Raw genomic sequence first — 21,466 nt, forward strand, 5'->3', positions numbered from 1 at the left:
ATTCCAACATTGCATCGATGCAGCCAGAATCGGTCATGGGAAGTTCTTGGGTTAATAAATTGGCCATGACGGTATCAAAACATTTATTTGAAAATGTACATAATGATCATTGAAGGAACATGTAGAAATGCTTAACAATGACTGACATGAAAACATGAGTATAAAACATTTAGTAACGGAGTAGATGGATGCAATCAAGCAGAATTACATTTGGATGATGAACATGAGAGAATTAAGGTAATTCCTTGGCGATGGTGTCTGTATTTGAACTTTAATGTGCCACTTCCTCAAACATACCTTGCCAAGATGTCCTTCATCTGCTTCACATTAATGCATGTAAGAAACAATTTTGACCCCAGGAAGTCTTGTCCATGGAGCCTTTCAGCCATTGCAGCAAGCTTCTGTGTTTTAAACTGAACCACTTCCTCACCAACACCCATGCCATTATTGTCAAGCAGTAACATTATCGCTCTCAAGTCTGTAGTTGCAGAAAAGGCCCTTTATTTGTCTTTCTGATACATCTGCGGGCATGTTCCTGACGAACAGGAGCTGCTGGGTCCATGTCTGTGCTCTGTGCTTCAGGTGTCTTAACTGGATGGGGTCTCCTCTTTCGATTCGGTTTCTTCTTTGTGTTTGACTCAAGATTCCTGAAATGAGTTTTGGCCATCATGTCTCTCATCGTTATCTTGGTGATTGATGAGACCTCAATGGCACCGGAGCCAACATGGCAGCCACTGAGATTCATTGCATATTCGTAATCCTCAGTGCAGTTAAAATTAATAAAAGCCGTGTCTGTTCTGTTGCCTTCCTTGTCAAGCAAGTGCAGTACATTTTTGTGTGCAATGTTTGGACATCCAAGCAATTCTTTTATTTCAGTCTTTGTCATTGTTTTGGGGAGATTTCTGACCATAACAGTGTAGTCCACAGTTGGTGACAAGGGAGTTGTGTCACCATTCGATTTTGCCTTTTTTGGTGGTTCAGATGGCATCCGGTTGACAGATAGCTTCTTGATCAACAGCGCAGTTGATTGTTGTTTGTGGTTTGCAGTTTCTCTAAGAGGGCTTTTCTTGTTCATGCTCTCCTCCATATTAGAAGTATTGTCACATTCTTGAAGTGCACTGGTCCACATCTTCTCAGTTGCTCCACGAATCTCCACACAACCAAGGCCCAGTGACTGTTTGTTGAAGAGAAAAGCATCACATGCTTCTTGCTCGCTTGCAAACTTCACAAGGCAGCCAGTGCCGTGTCCCAACTTGATATTCACTATGGCTTCCTGTACAGTCAACCCTTTGAAAAACCGGCAGATGACTTCTTTTGTAACCGAGGTTGGCATACCAAAGACTCTGACATAGCCTGGCTTTGAGTTCAGAGTTTGCTCTGGTGCCCTCACCCCAGTAGACAGAACTGTGCTGTTAGTCGTGAGGAAATCCAGTTTTGGCAAGAGCTCACCATTTTCTCTTTGATGGGATGACTGAAGACCCTGGAGGACAGTACAAACCCCAAGAAGAAATGCGGTACTGGAATCAAGGGAATTTGAGGGTTGCAGATTGGGACAGAGAGGCTGTACAGTTCTGGGATCATGTCTCGAAGCAGTAGTAGGTTGTAGATCAGGAGTGCCAGAAAAATGAGTGGCTGCATTCAGAGGCTGCAGATTTGTAGCTGGAGATGGGCGAGCCTTCTTCAAAGTAGGTGGTGTGGGGGAGGGTTTCTTTCTCTTTAACAATGACTTTAGTTTGTGCTCCAGCTCTCCCATGCTGCTTTTGTGAAGAATCACCTTTGAACCTTTGAGGAATGTGCCAGAGTACTGCATGGCAAGCTGGGCATCTCTCTCAGTAGCAAACGCAATAAAAGCCTCTCTAAGACTTCCTCCCACTATGTACACTCCACCGTCAGGTATGTGAAGGCATTTAAACAATGCCCGTATATCTTCAATACCCGCCTTCACATCAAGCCCTTGCAATCGCAGGATTATGGCCATTTTTCATGCCAGATCAAGTGGCATCTGAAAAGGACGACAGTGGTGAAAATCACAAACGAAATGCAACAACAGTTTTACAGTTAGGGTATTCCCACAGGATTTTCAGTCACTAAAACACGTTCGTTATACAGGAGCTGCGAAAGGAAGATAAAAAAAAATACACAAAACAAGTTTTCTACCTTCATGAAATGCGCACAAATACTTACAAACACAGCTGTTGTAAGTCAAATTTATCAAAGTTGTCGTAGCTGCTTCCTGTCTCAAGGCGGCCGTGACTACATGCTTTTATGCTCTGCGGGCGTTTCTCCGCATGTACCAGCGATGTGTCGGTTGCGAACGATCCGCTTCTTTGAGCCGACTCTTTGAAATGATCGGCGGAGTCCCTCTGACTCGTAGCCGATTTGTTTGGCTTTCTCGCTTTTTTCTGTGATTGGTCACGGTGTGTGATGGCGTCTGTGTGTCCACACTGAGCAGGAGGGGGGAGGGGAGGGGGTTCCAGACACACAGCAAACTGAGCACACAAACTGGAGTGAGGGAGAAACAAGAGAGCGCTAGAGAGAATTGGTGTTGCTGCACCTACAAAGACTACTGCATCACCCAGTACAACACCACAGCCACCAAGACCTACAGCCCAGGGTTCCTATGTGCCAGTTTTTGCAAAAGGCTATGACCCCAGTAAAACAATTATTGTCAGCTGGGGATGACAAAGGATTCAGAAGCTACACTCCTGCCCTCAATCCAATATATTCACTTCCAAGCAGCCAAAAGAACCGGCTCTCTAAAAAGAGTCGGAATTCCCATCACAACTATTGTTTGTTTTGTGTTTTTAAGGCGCATTACCGCCACCTAGGGGTTGGGAGTGCAGCTTGCAGTCGCCCCCCACCCCCACCCAGGGGTATTTCAGTAAATTACGCTAATTAATTGTCAGGAAGTGAGCAACATTCATCTGCACAGCTGACACTTCATTTCCTGCCACCCTCTCTTGAGAAAAGTAAAAAAGATTCTGAAGATAGGCCTAAGCCAAAATACAATAATAACTGTCAGCCAGCTTAAACCTCTTGCTCCCGGTTTTACTTTACTTTATTTGTTTTAATTATTCCTAACACACAGAATTTGAGCTTATGTTGTGTCTTGATAAGGTCTTAAACAAATCTACAGCTACAGCACACTGCGACAGATGACGAATTCCCATGATTAAGATCTCGGCCTTTTCTAAACGTTATTATTTGGGGTTACAAATGTGTTGGTAATTTTTTTTATTGGTTTAAAGTTTTGTTTATGCATATTTGTTTGCATATTAACAGTAATATTATAACATAGAACCAATATTCTTGACTTTTTTTGGTACGCAACACGCACGTGTAAAGTTGGTTGCAACGTCACCACGCAGGAACAATAGCATTGTGGGTAAATAGGAAGACCGTTGTTTACCATGGCGACGGGGACGCTACCATTTCTTGTTAACGGATTCAAAGTATTTCTAACACTGTTTCTTTTAATATACACAGATCGACTTAATTGTCAGCAATTTATCGTTTCCTTTAAGGCGCCTTCTAATTGTACCGTGGAAGAATTTTTCGACATCTCGAGCCTCTCGTGTGTGAGGTGCGGTCCAAATCAACAACGCGACACAACAGGTCGGTTACCTTCACAGAAACAACAGAAGTGACAAAAACCAACAAAAAGTGGCATCAGTCTTGCTTTAAAATAGGTTAGCTTTAAATGTGAGTTGGTCAGCCACGCAACACATGAGGAAACCACAATGAGCTATGAAGCGGTTAGCAAGGTGCAAATGGCTAAGATACTTTCAAAATAAGTTGAGCATCTTGCTAGCTAACGTGATTGTTTAAAGAATCGTAATGCGGAAAATGAAGAACGCATAATGTGCTGTTTGAATTAATATTGACAATAGCTGCAACCATGGGCAAGTAGGATGTCTGATCAACGTAGCTGGAATCAATATTGTAATATTGGCAATGCGTTATGTTTGTCTAACGTTAATAATAAATCCCCTTGGTTTGCAACAGTCTGAGATTTATACGGTAGCATAATTGTCAACAGTGGTGATAAAAGTGGTTTACTAATGAAACAGTATTTGCATTATTAGTCTAATTAAAGTCAATAAGAGCTGTAGGATTTCTTTTCTTCTCCTTGTTGTGGTTCGTGATGGATATCCTCCTTGTTGCATTTACTCTACTGTGAATGTGAATCATTTTTTGCATGTAGAGATGCATCCTCTGTTCATTCTAACTTTGTACTTATTTCCCTCCTTTTGCAGGGCTGAGTTGCGTTTGCAAAACTGGGTACCAAACCCTCTTCACTGATAAGGCATCCATTACTTGTCAGCAATGTCCTCCTGACAAACCTGTATGTGCAGTTTACCTTTAATGCCTTTGTTCGCTGTACATCTTGAACTATACTGTAGATAATGCATCTCAACAGAATTTCTCTCACAATTTGTGAAATTGTTTTCTTGACAAGTTTTCTTTCTTTACAGGCAGTAACTAAAAGTGGGTTTGAATGTATTCGCTGTCCGGGCAGTCTCAGTCTCAGTGATGAGGGGACATGCCAGTGCCCATCAGGGAACGTCCTGGGTGAGTCACCAGTGACAGAACTAATTTATGATTTGCAATAATGCATTTAACAAAGGTATAATTTTAAAAGTATAGTATGCAGCGATTTCTTAAAATTCTAAACACTATATTGATAGCTGCACTGGTGGAGGGTTAGAGTTAGGATTCAAACCCCAAGGGTTTGTTGTTAAAACCCTAAAGTGAATAAAACTAGATAAACCTTCCAGAACACTATCAGATACAGGGCACACAGTAACTTTTTTTTCTACCACCAAGAAAGTTATTCACTCATAAAGAAAATGGCCAGATGTGTCTGTCTTTTGATTGCTGAATAACCTTTATTGCAGGAATTAAGCAAGGGCAACACAACAGCTTATAAATCATAAATCATAAGTCACCTCTTACTTTACCAGGAAGATGAGGCTGGATGGAGCATCATGCCAGTTAAAAATTTCAAGAAGGAGATCATCCTGGAAAGAGCTATATTTCTCTAGTGTTTGTGCTGCACACAAGAGTCCTATTCTGGGGTTGCATTTGTCCTGTATGGAGTGTGGCCAGTCCCGTCATCAAGAGTCCCAGAATACTTTCTTTTTGTTTGAAGCCACTGCCAAATGGTCCTCAAGTGCGGCTGCAAATTAAATTTTATGTATGAATGGCTGAATCTAATTTTTTTTCCAGTGGAGAGAGATGTCAATGGAAACCTTTTGAATGAGGCCAGCTGTGAACCATGCAATCGAAATGCTCCTTCTTTATCTGTACCAAACAGTAGTGGAGACAGGTATGTATTGGTAACACAGAATGGAAACAGCGATATATCCAACTGCTTCATATGCATTCACACACTCATCTTTCAGGTGTGAGAGATGTCAGGCCACCTTCATTAACACCTCCTGTACGTGTGACTCTCCTAATGTCCTGGTGAGTTCTGCTGACCCTCGTACCCTCCTCCAGACACCTCATCCACACAGCATTCAGTAACAGACTCAAAGCATGTATCATCAGTGGTTGGTATCTAATTTTCCAGGCAGGAGGATTATGTTTCCCTCCAGGCAGCCTGCCAACCAGTGTGAATCCCAGTGTCAACTATGCTCAGTTGGTCAGTCTCCTCTTTCATTTGCTCACATTATTTTTGTTCATTTTGATGTTTTCTGATTCGCATTTTCTGCTCTGATCTCCTTGCAGAAGTTCAGCGTTCAGTCTGCCTGGTTTGTCAAAAACCTGTACTCCTCATCAGCAGCCTGCCTTGTAATTCCATTTTTCTTTACCTAACATTGCAGGAAGCCAGTTCTGATTTTAGACACAACCATATACTGCCACAAGAGATGTACTCAGGAAGACACAAGAAGATATTTGGGATTTTAGGATGCTGTGTTATAGCTCTCTTGTTTGTCATAGTTGTAACTGTGATAGCTGTTGCTGATTATGACAGACATTTAATTTAGCTATCAAGATTTTAACCACAAATTCATGTCAAAATAGTACTTTCTTCCTGCTGAAACATATTGACACCTGTGCTACAGTTTTAGGGATTTTGTGTGTGTTTCAGCTGCTGTACATGAATAAATCTTGTGGTTACAGGTCTTCTCCAACCTGACTGCGTGTCAGGCTCTCGGGAACATGTGTGTGATGAACATGCACTCCTTCAGTGGTGTGTCTACTGATGCCTGCGGTCTCTTTAACACCATCTTCAGATCTAAAGCTGCTTTGAGCTCCACTCAAGACATTTCCTACTGGTAATCAATCATATAAGTGTCTCTTTCTGACATTTCTAGATATACTGTAATTTTGTTTTACTCAGAATGGACAGTAAGCACTTGGGTTACTCTGTCTCCAGGAGAGGTAATCTACCATGGCTATACTATGGGGACGAACCAGGACTGGCTAGTCGAGTTCTTCAGACTGAGCCAGTTCCAATAAGTTTCAGTTTCAGAGGAAGAAACAAGGTAAGCGATGAACTTTAGTCATCTTCACGTAATGGATAAACTAGCAAAGAAAGAATGTTAAAGGAAAAGAACAGCACCATGACAACAGTAATCTGTTCATTATAGTCCAAACTGAGCGACAAACCTGAAATGGCACAAAAATGTTCTTTTAATTGACATACTGTTTTATCTGACAGAACACTGACATTAAGCTGCTTGCTGCTGTCTATAATGTTGGAGGAGAGTTCCTCAGATGGGAACCTGTAGGAGGAGGAAATCTCCAGGTACGACGTCAGATGACTGGTGATAAAATCTGATATTTAGTCTGAATATACAAGAGCTTTGTAACTTACAGTGGCTTGCGAAACTATTTGGCCCCCTTGAACTTTGTGACCTTTTGACACATTTCAGGCTTCAAACATAAAGATATAAAACTGTAATTTTTTGTGAAGAAACAACAACAAGTGGGACACAATCATGAAGTGGAACAAAATTTATTGGATATTTTTAACTTTTTTAACAAATAAAAAATGAAAAATTGGGTGTGCAAAATCATTCAGCCCCATTGAGTTAATACTTTGTAGCGCCACCTTTTGCTGCGATTACAGCTGCAAGTCGCTTGGGGTATGTCTCTATCAGTTTTGCACATCGAGAAACTGATATTTTTGCCCATTCCTCCTTGCAAAACAGCTCGAGCTCAGTGAGGTTGGATGGAGAGCGTTTGTGAACAGCAGTTTTCAGTTCTTTCCACAGATTCTCAATTGGATTGAGGTCTGGACTTTGACTTGGCCATTCTAACACCTTGATATGTTTTTTGGTGAACCATTCCATTGTAGCTTTTGCTTTATGTTTTGGATCATTGTCTTGTTGGAAGACAAATCTCCGTCCCAGTCTCAGGTCTTTTGCGGACTCCATCAGGTTTTCTTCCAGAATGGTCCTGTATTTGGCTCCATCCATCTTCCCATCAATTTTAACCATCTTCCCTGTCCCTGCTGAAGAAAAGCAGGCCCAAACCATGATGCTGCCACCACCATGTTTGACAGTGGGGATGGTGTGTTGAGGGTGATGAGCTGTGCTGCTTTTACGCCAAACATAACGTCTTGCATTGTTGCCAAAAAGTTCGATTTTGGTCTCATCTGACCAGAGCACCTTCTTCCACATGTTTGGTGTGTCTCCCAGGTGGCTTGTGGCAAACTTTAAACGACACTTTTTATGGATATCTTTAAGAAATGGCTTCCTTCTTGCCACTCTTCCATAAAGGCCAGATTTGTGCAGTATACGACTGATTGTTGTCCTATGGACAGATTCTCCCACCTCGGCTGTAGACCTCTGCAGTTCATCCAGAGTGATCATGGGCCTCTTGGCTGCATCTCTGATCAGTCTTCTCCTTGTATGAGCTGAAAGTTTAGGGGGACGGCCAGATCTTGGTAGATTTGCAGTGGTCTGATACTCCTTCCATTTCAATATTATTGCTTGCACAGTGCTCCTTGGGATGTTTAAAGCTTGGGAAATCTTTTTGTATCCAAATCCAGCTTTAAACTTCTCCACAACAGTATCTCGGACCTGCCTGGTGTGTTCCTTGTTCTTCATGATGCTCTCTGCGCTTTAAACAGACCTCTGAGACTATCACAGTGCAGGTGCATTTATACAGAGACTTGATTACACACAGGTGGATTCCATTTATCATCGTTAGTCATTTAGGTCAACATTGAATCATTCAGAGATCCTCACTGAACTTCTGGACAGAGTTTGCTGCACTGAAAGTAAAGGGGCTGAATAATTTTGCACGCCCAATTTTTCGTTTTTTTATTTGTTAAAAAAGTTTAAAATATCCAATAAAGTGTGTTCCACTTCATGATTGTGTCCCACTTGTTGTTGATTCTTCACAAGAAATTACAGTTTTATATCTTTATGTTTGAAGCCTGAAATGTGGAAAAAGGTCACAAAGTTCAAGGGGGCCAAATAGTTTCGCAAGCCACTGTATTATTAAAGGTACATAGATCTGCTTGGTTTACATGCATAGGTCGGTAGTTGTGACTACCCAACCCTTTTTGCATGTTAAGAACACAAATTTATCATTTGTTAAGTGTAAAGTGTAAACATATAGGAGGCTGTTAAATACTCCACAGCACATCTGCTCCTCTCTTTTAGCTCTGTCCAGGATCAACCACCGAACAGGCAGCAGCCTTCAGCTTTGGAACTGCTTACCAACAAAGTGTGGGTGTTTTTTCCTTTCATTTCACTCAGTGCACAAACTCTCTTGTAATGTCCTGTTATGTTATAAACCTTGTGTGTGTGTAGTGTGTGCTCTCTGTAGCACACCTGCTGGCTGCCCATCCAGAGCCGCTGTTCTACGATGTGTTTATGGATCTTGGTGGAGAAGAGAACAAAAAACTTCTCCCCCTGCCCACATTAGTCTACAACCAGCAATACAATGGACGGTTCATCAACCAAGGTGGGATTTCATTTTTTAGATTGGGTGTGTTTACGTGTGTTTGTTGCTTTAATATATTTCATGTGTTCACAGAGAGCATGCAGAACTGGTACCTGTCTCGACGTATGTTCTTTGTCGACACACTGAGTGGAAGAGAGAAGAGCAGTTTACCACCTAAAGTCATCCGTGTTGCCAGCAGTGTCAAAATAAGGTGGGCTCACAATGTGCCTGCTGCCAAACGTTTCCGTTTGTAACTGCTTTTTGAAGTGGTGATGTTAATCAAATGTATTGTGTGTTTGTTAGGTTTCAGTTGGTTCCAAGAACTCAGGAAGGAAAAGTATTTCCCCCTTTAATGACTGTCACATACATAGATGTTCCCATCACGGACATCGATAGACAAACTGTGTCTGTGAGTACGACACACACACACACATACACACACATTTGTCTTTTCGTAGTTGTTCTAAAGCTCATTGACCCTAACCTTAACCATCACAACTAAGTGCTTAGTTCCAACCTTTACATTAAACCTAATTCTTAACTTAAAACACAATCCTTTGTGGTAGTGAGGACAGACTAATGTGGTCTCAGTGCACAAATGTCCTCACTACAGTGGTGTAAAACCCAAGCCCACCCGCACAAAAACGCCTTCTCATCACCTTGTTCACCTCAAAAAGTTGCAGCATGGTTGTGTTTTTTATTTAGCAGATATCTGTTGAAGAGAAACAATTGCTAAATCAGCCACTGTCTCTGTATTTAGCGCAAAAACAAGCTTTTTTTGGCTTACATGTGGATCTCGATCTTTTCCTAGACGGCGTTTGCAGTGGAGTATGAGATGGATCAGAGCGAGGCTCGCATCAAGACAGATGTGAGTGGAAGTATGGATGAAAGATTTAGTGTTGGTCTAAAATGAGAGAAAAATGACAATTTTTACTGCTTATGTGATATTTGTGTGCGTGTGCAGACTGCTCTCGGCGTGATGGGTGGTGTAGCCGTACTCTACTCTCTGCTGAAGACGGTCAGCTGGAAGAGGAGGATCGCCTCCTCGCTTATTGATGTGGAGGTACCATGTCTTTAACATGTCGTAAATTGAGCCACTTCAATCCATGCATTAGTCTGAAGCACTGAAGTGATGTTAGTCTCTCCCTCCTTCTGCAACAGACTATGCTGAAGTTTTTGTTGTTTTATGCCGGAGATCTGGCCAACGTTTTCTTCGTCGTCACAGTGGGAACTGGACTTTACTGGCTCATCTTTTACAAGGTTAGTCTGATTCATTTGGGACTTTCTTTAACAGGACTGATTATTTTCATACTTGACTTGTCTTGAGTTATGATACTACTCTCTTACATCTGATCCTTTTTCCTTTGAGCTATTTTAACTTTATTTATTTTCTAAATATGAAAAGGTTTTTTTTTTTCATGTTTTTGCATGGACATTTAACAGTGTTATTTTTCTCTCTGCACTCTTTAGACCTTAAAGGCAAGTCTTTTTCCTCTTTACCTTCTTTACTTGAACAATTCTTTTTAAATGCTTACATTTAGGCGTGATTATTATTTACTGCTTTCAAGGATTTATTAATTTATGTTTCTGTTTCAGGCCCAACAGTTTGTATCGGTGCTGTTACCACTACCTGGTCAGGAGGAGCAGTTTGTGACGTACATTGGTTGTGCCTTTGCGCTCAAGGTCAGACACACATTGAGCAGATTTAACAATGAGCTGTACTGTTTTTGAAAGCAAGATGGTGTGATTCTCTTAGGAATACTGAAGTAGTATTGTTCTGTGTATTTGTATCCAGACTATACAGTTTCTCCACAAGTTGATCCTTCAGGTGTCAGTTGACATATTCTTTATTGACTGGGAGCGGCCACGAAGCAAAGGAACCAAGACTGCGCAAGGTACATGCATATTTACTGAGCTTAAATTTTGTTTTCTTTGTAAGAAGTAATTAACCAATTGTTTTATTCAATTCACCGTATTCGCTGCTGTTTCAGCTGCTGGCGAGCCGAGACGTGATTCCTCTCCGGTCAGCATCTGGAGGACTTACTTTGTGGCCAACGAGTGGAACGAGATACAGACCATCCGCAAGATCAGCCCAACTTTTCAGATCATGGCTGTGCTCTTCTTTCTTGAAGTACGTCTCACATCAGCATGTACATTTTTTTCATGTCCCTTTTAATGTCACTCATTGTTGACGTGCCACCCTGTGTCGTTCAGGTACTGGGTTTCTCTAACCTGGCCCTGAGAGATCCCTGGTCCAGTTTGAAGCGCTCCGCAGAGGCATACACTCCACCATACAGCCTGATACTGCGCTACAGTCTAGCAGCCACACTATGGCTCTGCATCGGACTTCTACAGGTAAAACTGACACCATTTATGCTTATCTCCTCTTTCACTTCCTTTACTCTGATTTCTCATCTCTCCCGATCTTTCAGTACAAGTGTGGCTTCTTTTAAAGATAATTATTTAACCCTGCAGGTGATTTACTTCACTGTGCTTCATGAGCACTTTGTGGAGGACAAAATCCGTCAGTTTGTAGATCTCTGCTCCATCAGTAATGTAAGTAGAACTGTGCTTATTTTATTTTCAACAGTTTATGTGTTCGGTATGTTTTGCATAAGTGCGTTTTGTGCATGTCTCTCATATAGATTTCTGTGCTGCTGTTATCTCACCGTTGTTTTGGCTACTACATCCATGGACGTTCAGTACACGGACATGCAGATACAAACATGGAGGAAATGAACAACAATCTGAAGAGAGAAAGCGTATGTACACAGAGAGACTACATGTTATGTTAGTGGCTATGGCGTGTTTATGACATTGATATCATGTTACATCCATATTATTTCTCTCTTCTTCTTTGTCTGTCTCAAGGAGTCGCTGTGTGGAAAGAGGGGTCTACTTCCCAACACAGAAATGCAGACCTTTCAAGTGTCTCTCAACAATCGTCTGCGGTCACAGTATGAGAGAATACGTGAGCCGCTCATCCGGGTATGTGCCCTCTCTGTTGTCTTTAGAATTGAGTTACAGAATATCAAACTAAGAGAAAAATTATTCCCCATTTTAATCTTAAATGGTTGATTGTCACCTGTGCTCCAGAGGGGTGGGCCCTCGCGGCTGATGGACTCATGCTCGGCTAACCAGTTTGAGCAGAACACTAGAGCCTACCACACCATGAACCACTTCCTGGGATCAGTTATAGACCATGTTAGTACAAATACATAAAAGTAAACTCACACAAGCAGTTTGATTTGACCTCACTGTATATCAATCTATTTGTAACATTGTAAATAAATTAGTTGTTTTCATTGACCTGAAATATTTTCTAGAGACGAGCTTGTTCTTTCTCTCGTGTTTCCTCATGTTTTTTTCACCTCAGGCCCACCCTGAGATGGACTACATAGTTAAGGATAAGCTGACGTTTGAGAGGGTCATAGGGATGGAGTTCCTTGAACCCAGTGAAAAAAGCATCTTTTACAACGGTAACGACCTTTTGGCACAGACAGACTGTACATTTCTGTTTGTTTACGTATGTTGGTGTGTGTGTGTGTAAAGTCTGTTTGTGTTTCTCGTTGCAGATGAGGCCCACTCTTTCAGTGACGTGCTGTTTTATGGAAATGAGGCCACGCTGCTGATCTTTGACACCTTGTTTTTCTGTATAGTCGACCTTGGATCTCAGAGCTTTGTGCTTGCAGCTGTGCTTACATACGTACAGCAAATGGTCAGTATTGGGTGTGTGTGTACAGTATGTTGTCTTCAGTGTGATTAAAAAAAGGTCATGTATTGAAAACTATCTCATTCATTACAGATATTTCGCGTGATCCGTAACACTCTCGGGAGGAAGAACCTTGTCAGCAAGACTCTGGTGGATGAGAGATTTCTGATATGATATTTCCTGCAAAGTAATTGGTAGTTTCAGTGTTTGTTAAGTGACATTTCTCTTCTAGATGTTTACTGTTTTTTGTACTTTTCATTACACTGTATTTTCACTGCTTCTTCATGATGTAAATATAAGTTTTGTAAAGATTTTCATGTTTTTATTGATTAAAATATTTTCCTATGTGTTTTGACAGTATTGTTTTGAGTGTTATTTTTGGATCATTTTAAGCGCAGCTGTTTATCTAAATGTATTATGACATAATGACATAGAAAATTAGGATATAGAAAATATGCAATATAAAGCAAAATATATGCTTGACGTAAAGGAAAGGTTCAAAGAGCGTGATGGCATATCCTGTGTGATTTTACAAATTTGTCATCTGTCAGAGGCTTTGACATTACACCAGTATACACATCCCTTTATCATTTCTGGGTTTATTTTGGAAATTTGCTAAACACTGAGCAAGACTGTTTTCTAGAAGTTCTGAATATTTATCTGACTTTTGCATATCTTTTTTTCATGTTTTATGAATTAGCCAAAACAGACTGCATGGTTGTTTTACGCATTAGTAATTACTCAGCTGCTTTTTCATGTATCAGGATGTAAACGTACATCAATAATGTGAGGAAAGAACAGTTTGAGTCGGCTTGAAACCGAAAGAAAGGACTAAACCACAATGTCAAAACCAAGGATTTTCTCTCCTTTTACCTGAGCTCGTAGCTTTTCATAGTTTCTGCAAAACTTGCAATTAATTGAAATTATTATCTGTTTTTAAACCCACTGTATATTATAACCTATATTTCTTCAAATATCTCCTTGTGGGATAATAAAAAGTTCAAGCTCACCTCGCTGTAAAAAAGGCCTCATTCGCACGCATGGGACATGGACTGTATGTCAATGGTATGGACCCCGGAGTGACATCATTGCGGCTGTCAGAGATGAGCCAATCAGCGTTTACTTTGAGGTGCGGCGCTCTAGAATGATACAGAGCAGAGGGCTCGGTGCTCAGCCATGAACTTTAATAACTTCTTCGCATCCATCGGCTAAGGTGAGTCAGGATTTTTTCTCTGAACTGACGCTTTTCGATAGTAAAGTTTTCAGCTGTAGGTCGTTTTGCCGACAGTTGATGGGTGTAATTAAAGCCAGACACCACTAGCAGTTCGTATTAGCATAATTGGCTGCACTGCTTGTTTGACTGAAGCAAGTCGTATCCATTGTAGAGCAAACGTTAACATTATGTGCTGTCATATCGTGGCATTGTTTTGTAACCTTTGCCCTGAGTGTGATGTTCTGTGCTGCAGATCCCGTGAACTGCTCTGGGGTTAGCTTGCGGTTTTCCTAACCTGCTTTTCTGCTAGCTAGCTAGCTAGGAGAGAAGCTAAGTTAGTGATGTCAACAAACATGGCAACTTTCTTGCAGAGCTCAGAGCTGGGACGAACCGTCTGTGGTCTGTTTGACTCATACACAGTTAGAATGTGGGAGGATGTTTAGCTTTCCAGCTTACTCCAACACAGCCGGGTCAGCTTGACCCTGAAACTCAATGACGCTGAAATGTTTGAGCAGCGTTGATTTTTACCCGAACTTGCTGCATCTTTCTCCACAACCAGACTGACTGAAGGATATTGAGCTCTGAGAAGCTGCACTTACTTAAACACTTAGGGCGTATTATGTGGAGAGACCGAGTCAGGATCCAGTTCACCAGGTCATGACCACGCAGAACATTTCTCAAGATCTAAATGTCAGGGCCGGCATTCTTGCTCAAGCTATTTTTAGTGGGGCGTGCTGGCCTTTCCATGGAGAAGAGAGCAGAGTTGCAGCTCAGACCAGTAAATGCTCTGATGGTGCCATTTATTGATACACATTTGCTTGAGACTTCAGGTCAACACAAGTTAAACCGAGGGCGCAAAGTTACAGCGTGTCCTAGGTTTGACCGTCCCGTATTGAATGCACATTGAACGGGATGTTCAAACAGAATGTGCATGCAAGATAAATAGTTGCCAGTTTGGGGTGCATCTTCCTGAAACCAACGCAGTCTGATGCAATAATAATAAATAATGAATCCGACTTCCATGATTTCAAGTTCAAAGGTACAGTTCACCCCAAAAATCAAAAATATGTATTTGACTTGTAGTGTGATCTGTTCTTCTAATCTAGATTGTTTTGGTGTGCACTGCTGACTTTTGGAGATATATTCTGATGAGAACATAACGGAACTAGAAGAAGCTACGCTATTGGTGTTCAAACAGCTAAAAAAAAAAATTACATTTGAAAACATTGTCTTTTTTCCATAAATCACGACCCAGTTACCTGAGATAATCCACAGACCTTGTTTTGAGCAGTTTCACATAAGAACTGTTTTCCTTCTGTATTACCACCAAAAGGAAGCAGGCATATGCTAGGCTAGCTAGCGGGGGCGCTCATGAGGTAGTGCAAAATGAATGGGTGTTTATGGAGCTGTAGCCCCAAAATGTAACTTTAAAATAAGTTTCTTTATGTTTTCGGTTTAAGCAATAGGGACAATATATATAGTTCCAATAGATTAAATTTTTGCTGCTTTTTTATAATGAAATACCTTTCTGTATTATTTTATGTAAGTCTAGGTATCATTGCCCGACCAATCAGCATACATTAGCAGAATGCTAGCGCTTTATGGGCAAAACTGCCTGGCCATACAGTAGAGAGTTGTCTCTTTTCAATTCTGATATATAATCAATACTATATTTGCAAAAATCCAAATAAAATTTTGGCATTTTTTTTGTCCAGAAATAGGTGTTAATAATTATTTTAGCCACTTAGCTCTATTAACTCCTGTTCGTTGAGGACTACCTTGCAAGTGCCCCCTAGGTGATTTGCAGCCAATTTTTGGCACAATGGCACTAATTGGGAGTGAACAGGCTGTCCTTAAAAGGGTTGTGGCCCTTTGTGAAACTGGTTTTGAAAAGTTTTTATTCAAATGAGTTTTTATTCAAATTTGAACACAAGTGTGAATGCATATCTACTGTGTTTCACCACATGGGAATGGAATTAAGTTTTGTCCCATGTTATCTTCAAAAGCCTACAGGGAGCACAGAAATGGAGTGGAAGTTTTTCAGAACAGTCAATCAACAACCAGTTTAAACCACTGATCTGATTTCATCTGAATTGCTCACGGGCAAATATGCAATCAGTGACCAGCAGGGTTGGAGTGTGTGAAGGGCAAATACCAAAGACTGGGCAGTAAATAATTATTAAAGTGTCAGGATTTAACATCAATGTTATTGTCTAATGTAGTGGGCAAAAGTTAGTGTATTTAGATGTCAAAGCCTTGCCTGCATTTGGTGTTTTGAGTAACTAATTTAAGGCCCTGACACTGTCAACCTGTCCTTTAGTTAAATCCATCTTCATAAAAGCACATCCAGCTGTTGCCCTCTGCCTACTGTACCTCTGAACTCTGTATGTATTCCTCTTCTACATCAGTCGTATTCTGTTTGTGTATGTGCCTGCAGTCCACCTTCAGCTATGCCTGTGACATCTCAGCTGCTCAGGGGTTTGCCCCGTACCAAGGTCTTGGCCTCTAGTCTGTTGCCATACCAACAACACCAGTCCCAGCTAGGACCCATCACTCACCGACCTTCCTCAAGATGGCCTTCTCGTGTGTGGCAGAGCCACCAGTATTCAAGAAGTTACCAGACAGCCTCAGTGCTGTGCAGTTATATCCTCACCCCCCCACAGGTCAATTCTATCCTGAAAGCCAACGAGTACAGCTTCAAGGTTTGTGGGGTCGTTCACACATACAGAAAACACATCCCTGCATTTGAGTTTTCATTTGCCGGTAATCATTTTTATATATGTTGTGGTTGTAGGTGCCAGAGTTTGATGGGAAGAATGTATCATCAGTGATGGGTTTTGAGAGTAATCAGCTACCAGCCAACGCTCCTATAGAAGACCGTCGCAGTGCAGCCACATGTCTGCAGACGAGAGGAATGCTACTGGGTGTGTTTGATGGTCATGCTGGCTGTGCCTGTGCTCAGGTAAAGGTGACTCCCTTATCACATGGTATTTGTCCAGGAATTCAGTAATAAGAATGTTGTTGCACAGTAAGTACCAGTGCAACAAAATGCATTTTAGCATCCAGCCAGATGTGTGAAGGGATGTCTGATTGAGATATATACAAAAGAAACAAAACACTGTGCAGCTTTAATATGTCAGTAATACAAGCATTGTGATATACACTGTTGCACTGACATATTTTCATCTGGGATTTGTTTAAGTTTCCACCTGTGCTCCTCTCTGCCAGGCGCTTAGTGAGAGGTTGTTTTACTACATAGCAGTGTCTCTGCTACCACACGACACCCTGTGTGAACTCGAGGCAGCAGTGGAGTCTGGCAGGGCCCTCAGTCCCATCCTGCAGTGGCATAAACACCCCAACGACTACTTCAGCAGGGAGGCTCAGAACCTCTACTTCAACAGCCTACGAACATACTGGCAGGAGTTAATCGATCTCACCAGGTGAGGACAGGGAAACACAACAGAAGATACAGCAGTTCTCGAGCTGTACAACCTGTTTCCAGAGGGTCTTAACTGCTGTCCAGTTTTTTTGGCTATCAATTTAAACTGGACTTTCTGATGTCTTATTTTATCCTCATCTGTACCTTGTAGCGACATCCTGTCTGTTGTTTTGCCAGTAGTGCTGTTGCCAGTCTCTGTTCTTGACCTGTGACCTTCTCTATATCCGCTGAATACATATTGCTTTGTTTCTGTTTTCAGCCCAGGGGAAGTTCCAGACACCCGTGAGGCGTTGCTGAACGCCTTCAAGAGGCTTGACAATGACATCTCCCTGGAGGCTCAGGTGGGAACTGTCTGCTGTCTTTGAAAGAAACAGTGCTGCTCATTCTTCTAAAATCATGTTGTGTTAATGAGGAACTCAGATGTACTCCCTAAGACCCTGAGTTGGCTGAGTAAATCCTGTAACAGGACTTTTTACATCTGTCATTTTCATTGTGAGTTTTACTTTCATAGAGAAATAGGCCCTTGGACAATACAGCTGTGGATGAGTAGTCAAGCTGTCGAATCAGCTTCTGAATCCAAGTTTGGGTATCTTTGACTCAGCTTGACAAATAATCTAAGTCAAAACTTTGTGGCTGTCTATTCAATTAATTTGGACATACTTTCAGCATAGCACTACAATCCATTTAGACTAATCTTATGAGGCTTAATCTGCCACTTGGTTAACAGCTTTCTGTCTTGCTTGTCACTGTGCACTGTGACATTATACAACACATAATTCATGGCATGCAGATTGTCTACCTGTGCCAGAAACCTACAACTAGATGACACTTTAAAATATGCTGCTCTGCATTATTGTTGTTACTGGCTGAGTCTGAATCACTTTGCAAGTCATTAAATTTGGTCTGAGTGCAGGAACGTTCATTCACTCATTAGAATACATATTGAATATCACCTTTGCCCTTTGGCAGCTGTACAAAAAATGTGAGCATCCAAATTTAAACTTTTATGGATTTAAGAGGAGCTCCGGTGTCATTACCTCTCTGTGTAATTTAAACCATGTGCCATGTCCTCTCTGGATGCTCACAGTGTTATTTTGCCTTGCAGGTCGGCGACCCAAATGCTTTTCTGCACTACTGGGTCCTGAGAGTGGCCTTTTCTGGAGCAACGGCCTGCGTGGCTCACGTTGATGGTTCAGACCTGTATGCAGAATAAACACATGCACGCACATTCTTGTCAAAGTGTTACATAACTGGATCTTTAAACCAAACATATATTTCTCTGCCTTGCTCCTTCTCCTCGCTCTTTCCAAAGTTTCATAGCCAATGCAGGAGATGCTCGGGCAGTGTTGGGTGTTCAGGAGGAGGATGGTTCATTCAGCGCTCACACGCTCTCTAATGACCACAACGCGCAGAATGAGGAGGAGGTGGCTCGGATACGGGCTGAACACCCTCCGTCGGAGAGGAAGACGGTTATACGACAGGTACGGCACCTTTTAATTTGCTCAGTGTGGTTGTTGTTAACAGCATTCACTGAAAGGTCTTCCTGTCCTCTTCTTTATCAGGACCGGTTACTCGGCCTCCTCATGCCATTCCGTGCATTTGGGGATGTGAAGTTCAAGTGGAGTATTGATCTGCAGAGGCGTGTTTTGGAGTCTGGACCTGATCAGCTCCATGAAAACGAGCACACCAAGTTTATCCCTCCAAACTACCACACGCCACCTTACCTGACCGCTGAGCCCGAGATCACGTACCACAAACTGCGGCCACAGGATCGCTTCATGGTGAGAGAACAGGCACAGTTTCATCACATACAAATCTTCTCTGAATTGCTGAATTAATTGAGATGCAGGTGGCAATTCGCATGTCTGTAACCAGGCTAGGAGGTTTCTACCTTCTACAAAATGTTACAAACACAATTACATAAACAGAGCAGTCTTTATTTAGAGAAATTGTCTAGCTTCAATGCTCATGATTGCTCATTGTATGCCTGGCCTTTTGATTTCTCTGGCTGTTTTGAAATGAGAACTCTATGACCTTTGCAGACAAAGGTTGTGTTTGTGAAGAAGGAATTAGCCTTTCACAATCTGTTCCCAGTGGCAAAATTTCCCAGAATTGGATATGAAGTATTTTGTAATTTACCTCGTTTAATCATCTCACACTAGGTATGACAGCGTCAGCGTTCGATGTGACGAACTTAGATCTCCTGATCTTTCAGTCATATGTGTTCTGATTCTAGCTCTCCTCTGTCTGTCCCTGCAGGTGATCGGCTCTGATGGCCTCTGGGAGACCCTCCACAGACAGGAAGTGGTTCGGATTGTGGGAGAGTATTTAACAGGGGTACACCAGCGCCAGCCCCTCAAAGTCGGAGGCTACAGGGTCACCCTGGGACAGATGCAAGGACTGCTAGAAGAGAGAAAGGCTCGTGTGTCTTCAGCTTTCGAGGACCAGAACTCAGCGACCCACCTGATGCGCCACGCAGTAGGAAACAACGAGTTTGGCACAGTTGACCACGAGAGGCTGTCCAAAATGCTGTCGCTGCCCGAGGAGCTGGCTCGCATGTACCGCGATGACATCACCATCATCATCGCTCAGTTCAACCCTCATGTGATTGGAGCACAGAGACAGGAAGGACAGTAACTGAGTACTTTATATCTACACACAAGCACATTCTGTGGACAAATTTTTATATTTGTAAGCAGTGCAGATTGAGCTCCCGATGAAGTGAGAAGATGTCAGTTTAAAACTTGGATTGATTATATAACATGTTTTTATGCTGCCAATATGCTCTTTCAACTGTTTCATACACACTTTTCTGGGTGGCTGTTACATACTGCTTTTTGTGCCAAAATATTCAACCTGCTGAAAGTCTGCTGAAAGACTCAGCAGGGTTGAAATGAAATTCCAAAGAGAGTGAAGGTTGGAACTTGACAAGTAAAAAGGCCTTTATTGATGCAGCACTGACTCGACCTGCTTTTGACCTGATATGGGCTCTAACCGGGCTGTGCCATTGTAAAACCACACTCTCTTTCCCTGCTATCTGGTTTTGTTTTTGCATCTGTGAGGCTGATGTTACAACGTAACTGTTTGCATCTTTTTGGTTTTACTTCCTTTCATGTGTCATCGTATGATATATTCCTAGTACTGTTCGATTATACATACACTTACATTGCAGTCTGTGAGGATTTGGATGTTGATGTTCTCTGCGTACTCCAGCATGCTGAGTTTGAAGTAATACTGCAACCTTAGGGTTGAGGGCTGATTTAGAGATTTAATGTGTTAACATCCGTGTTGGGTGCATCTGATGTGGATGTGAATACTCTGAAGTTGAAGCTGACACTTGAAGTTCATGGTGTAGTGGTTTCCATCCTGTGCAAGTCTCAGATGTCACAATTTTATATTATAGAGAAGAGAGAGAGAGAGGGAAGAATAATTCTGACCCACCAAATTTATTTATTTTCTCTGACTTTTGTAATGCTCAATACGTTTAACTTCAGTCACGACGAAAATGGTGGGAACCACTGAGCTAGTGATCATTTTCATTTGAAATCCGACAAGTTGGAGTACAAAAATTTATAGTCTGCAAAGTCTAACAAGACGTTAACTTGTTCTGTGCACCACTGCAGGTAGCCTGATTGTGCACCGGGCTTTCCTGTGACACCATGACTGTTATTGTGGTACTTCTTAACTGTTTATTGAATCTCTGAGCCGACACATTGACTCAGCTCCACCGCGGTCGTCACATCTGTGAAGTAGTTTGTAGTTCTTTTTCGAGCCGTGTGGGGTTAGAGAGCATGTGTGTTATAAGTCTCATGTCATTTTTTTTCTTTCTTTTTAACCTGTCATTAGCATTGTGTTTAACAGTTTGTTACAGTTAGAGATTTTATTATCCACTACGGACATTCTCTCGTTACTCTCCAGTTAAACACTATTAACATGGACGTGGCTTCGTCTTCAAGTGTATTTAAGCCTGAATGAATGAGGAGAATGTAAATTTGAAAGAAGGTGGTTGATTATTAAAGATTATTTATTCAGCTTTAGCAGCATGTTACATGTCTTTATTTACAGTTTTATGTATAAATTGTAACTTATGTGGGTTAAGTTTTGTATACGGAATGGTTTAATAAAACACCAAATACACGCCGCTTGGTACTGTGTTCTGTGTTGACACAAGCTGGCCAGCGGTGAACAGGCTGTT

The 21,466-nt window shown here is 41.8% G+C and overlaps 3 protein-coding genes across 4 annotated transcripts; 2 read left to right on the forward strand and 1 right to left on the reverse strand.

The window, feature by feature from the left end:
* Positions 1-66: 66 nt before the first annotated feature.
* On the reverse strand, positions 67-2,372 carry rbm12ba (RNA binding motif protein 12Ba). The gene is made up of 2 exons (XM_046399865.1): positions 2,185-2,372; positions 67-2,002 (listed from the first exon to the last, which is right to left on the reverse strand). The coding sequence occupies exon 2, from the start codon at positions 1,976-1,978 to the stop codon at positions 473-475; it is 1,506 nt and encodes a 501-aa protein (XP_046255821.1). The 5' UTR covers positions 1,979-2,002; positions 2,185-2,372; the 3' UTR covers positions 67-472.
* A 992-nt stretch (positions 2,373-3,364) lies between these two features.
* On the forward strand, positions 3,365-12,974 carry tmem67 (transmembrane protein 67). Of its 2 annotated transcripts, XM_046398609.1 has the most exons (28): positions 3,366-3,615; positions 4,257-4,345; positions 4,476-4,572; positions 5,230-5,329; positions 5,406-5,469; positions 5,576-5,647; positions 5,734-5,796; positions 6,130-6,284; positions 6,386-6,494; positions 6,671-6,757; positions 8,625-8,690; positions 8,775-8,928; positions 9,001-9,118; positions 9,211-9,316; positions 9,719-9,775; positions 9,872-9,970; positions 10,069-10,167; positions 10,504-10,590; positions 10,703-10,802; positions 10,899-11,038; positions 11,122-11,262; positions 11,383-11,463; positions 11,553-11,669; positions 11,779-11,895; positions 12,004-12,111; positions 12,284-12,386; positions 12,483-12,625; positions 12,713-12,974. In XM_046398609.1, the coding sequence occupies exons 1-28, from the start codon at positions 3,411-3,413 to the stop codon at positions 12,791-12,793; spliced, it is 2,958 nt and encodes a 985-aa protein (XP_046254565.1). In that variant the 5' UTR covers positions 3,366-3,410; the 3' UTR covers positions 12,794-12,974. The 2 variants fall into 2 exon arrangements, with proteins under 2 accessions (XP_046254563.1, XP_046254565.1); XM_046398607.1 differs by having other exon boundaries at positions 3,365-3,615; positions 8,775-9,118.
* A 708-nt stretch (positions 12,975-13,682) lies between these two features.
* On the forward strand, positions 13,683-21,411 carry pdp1 (pyruvate dehydrogenase phosphatase catalytic subunit 1). Its single transcript, XM_046398611.1, has 9 exons — positions 13,683-13,832; positions 16,270-16,534; positions 16,627-16,794; positions 17,061-17,272; positions 17,531-17,612; positions 18,377-18,471; positions 18,584-18,752; positions 18,834-19,052; positions 19,531-21,411. Exons 2-9 carry the CDS (start codon positions 16,283-16,285, stop codon positions 19,906-19,908), a joined length of 1,575 nt encoding a protein of 524 aa, XP_046254567.1. The 5' UTR covers positions 13,683-13,832; positions 16,270-16,282; the 3' UTR covers positions 19,909-21,411.
* The last annotated feature ends 55 nt before the right edge of the window (positions 21,412-21,466 follow it).

The sequence above is a fragment of the Scatophagus argus genome, chromosome 9 (assembly GCF_020382885.2).
Source record: "Scatophagus argus isolate fScaArg1 chromosome 9, fScaArg1.pri, whole genome shotgun sequence".
Classification (NCBI taxonomy): Eukaryota; Metazoa; Chordata; class Actinopteri; family Scatophagidae; genus Scatophagus; species Scatophagus argus.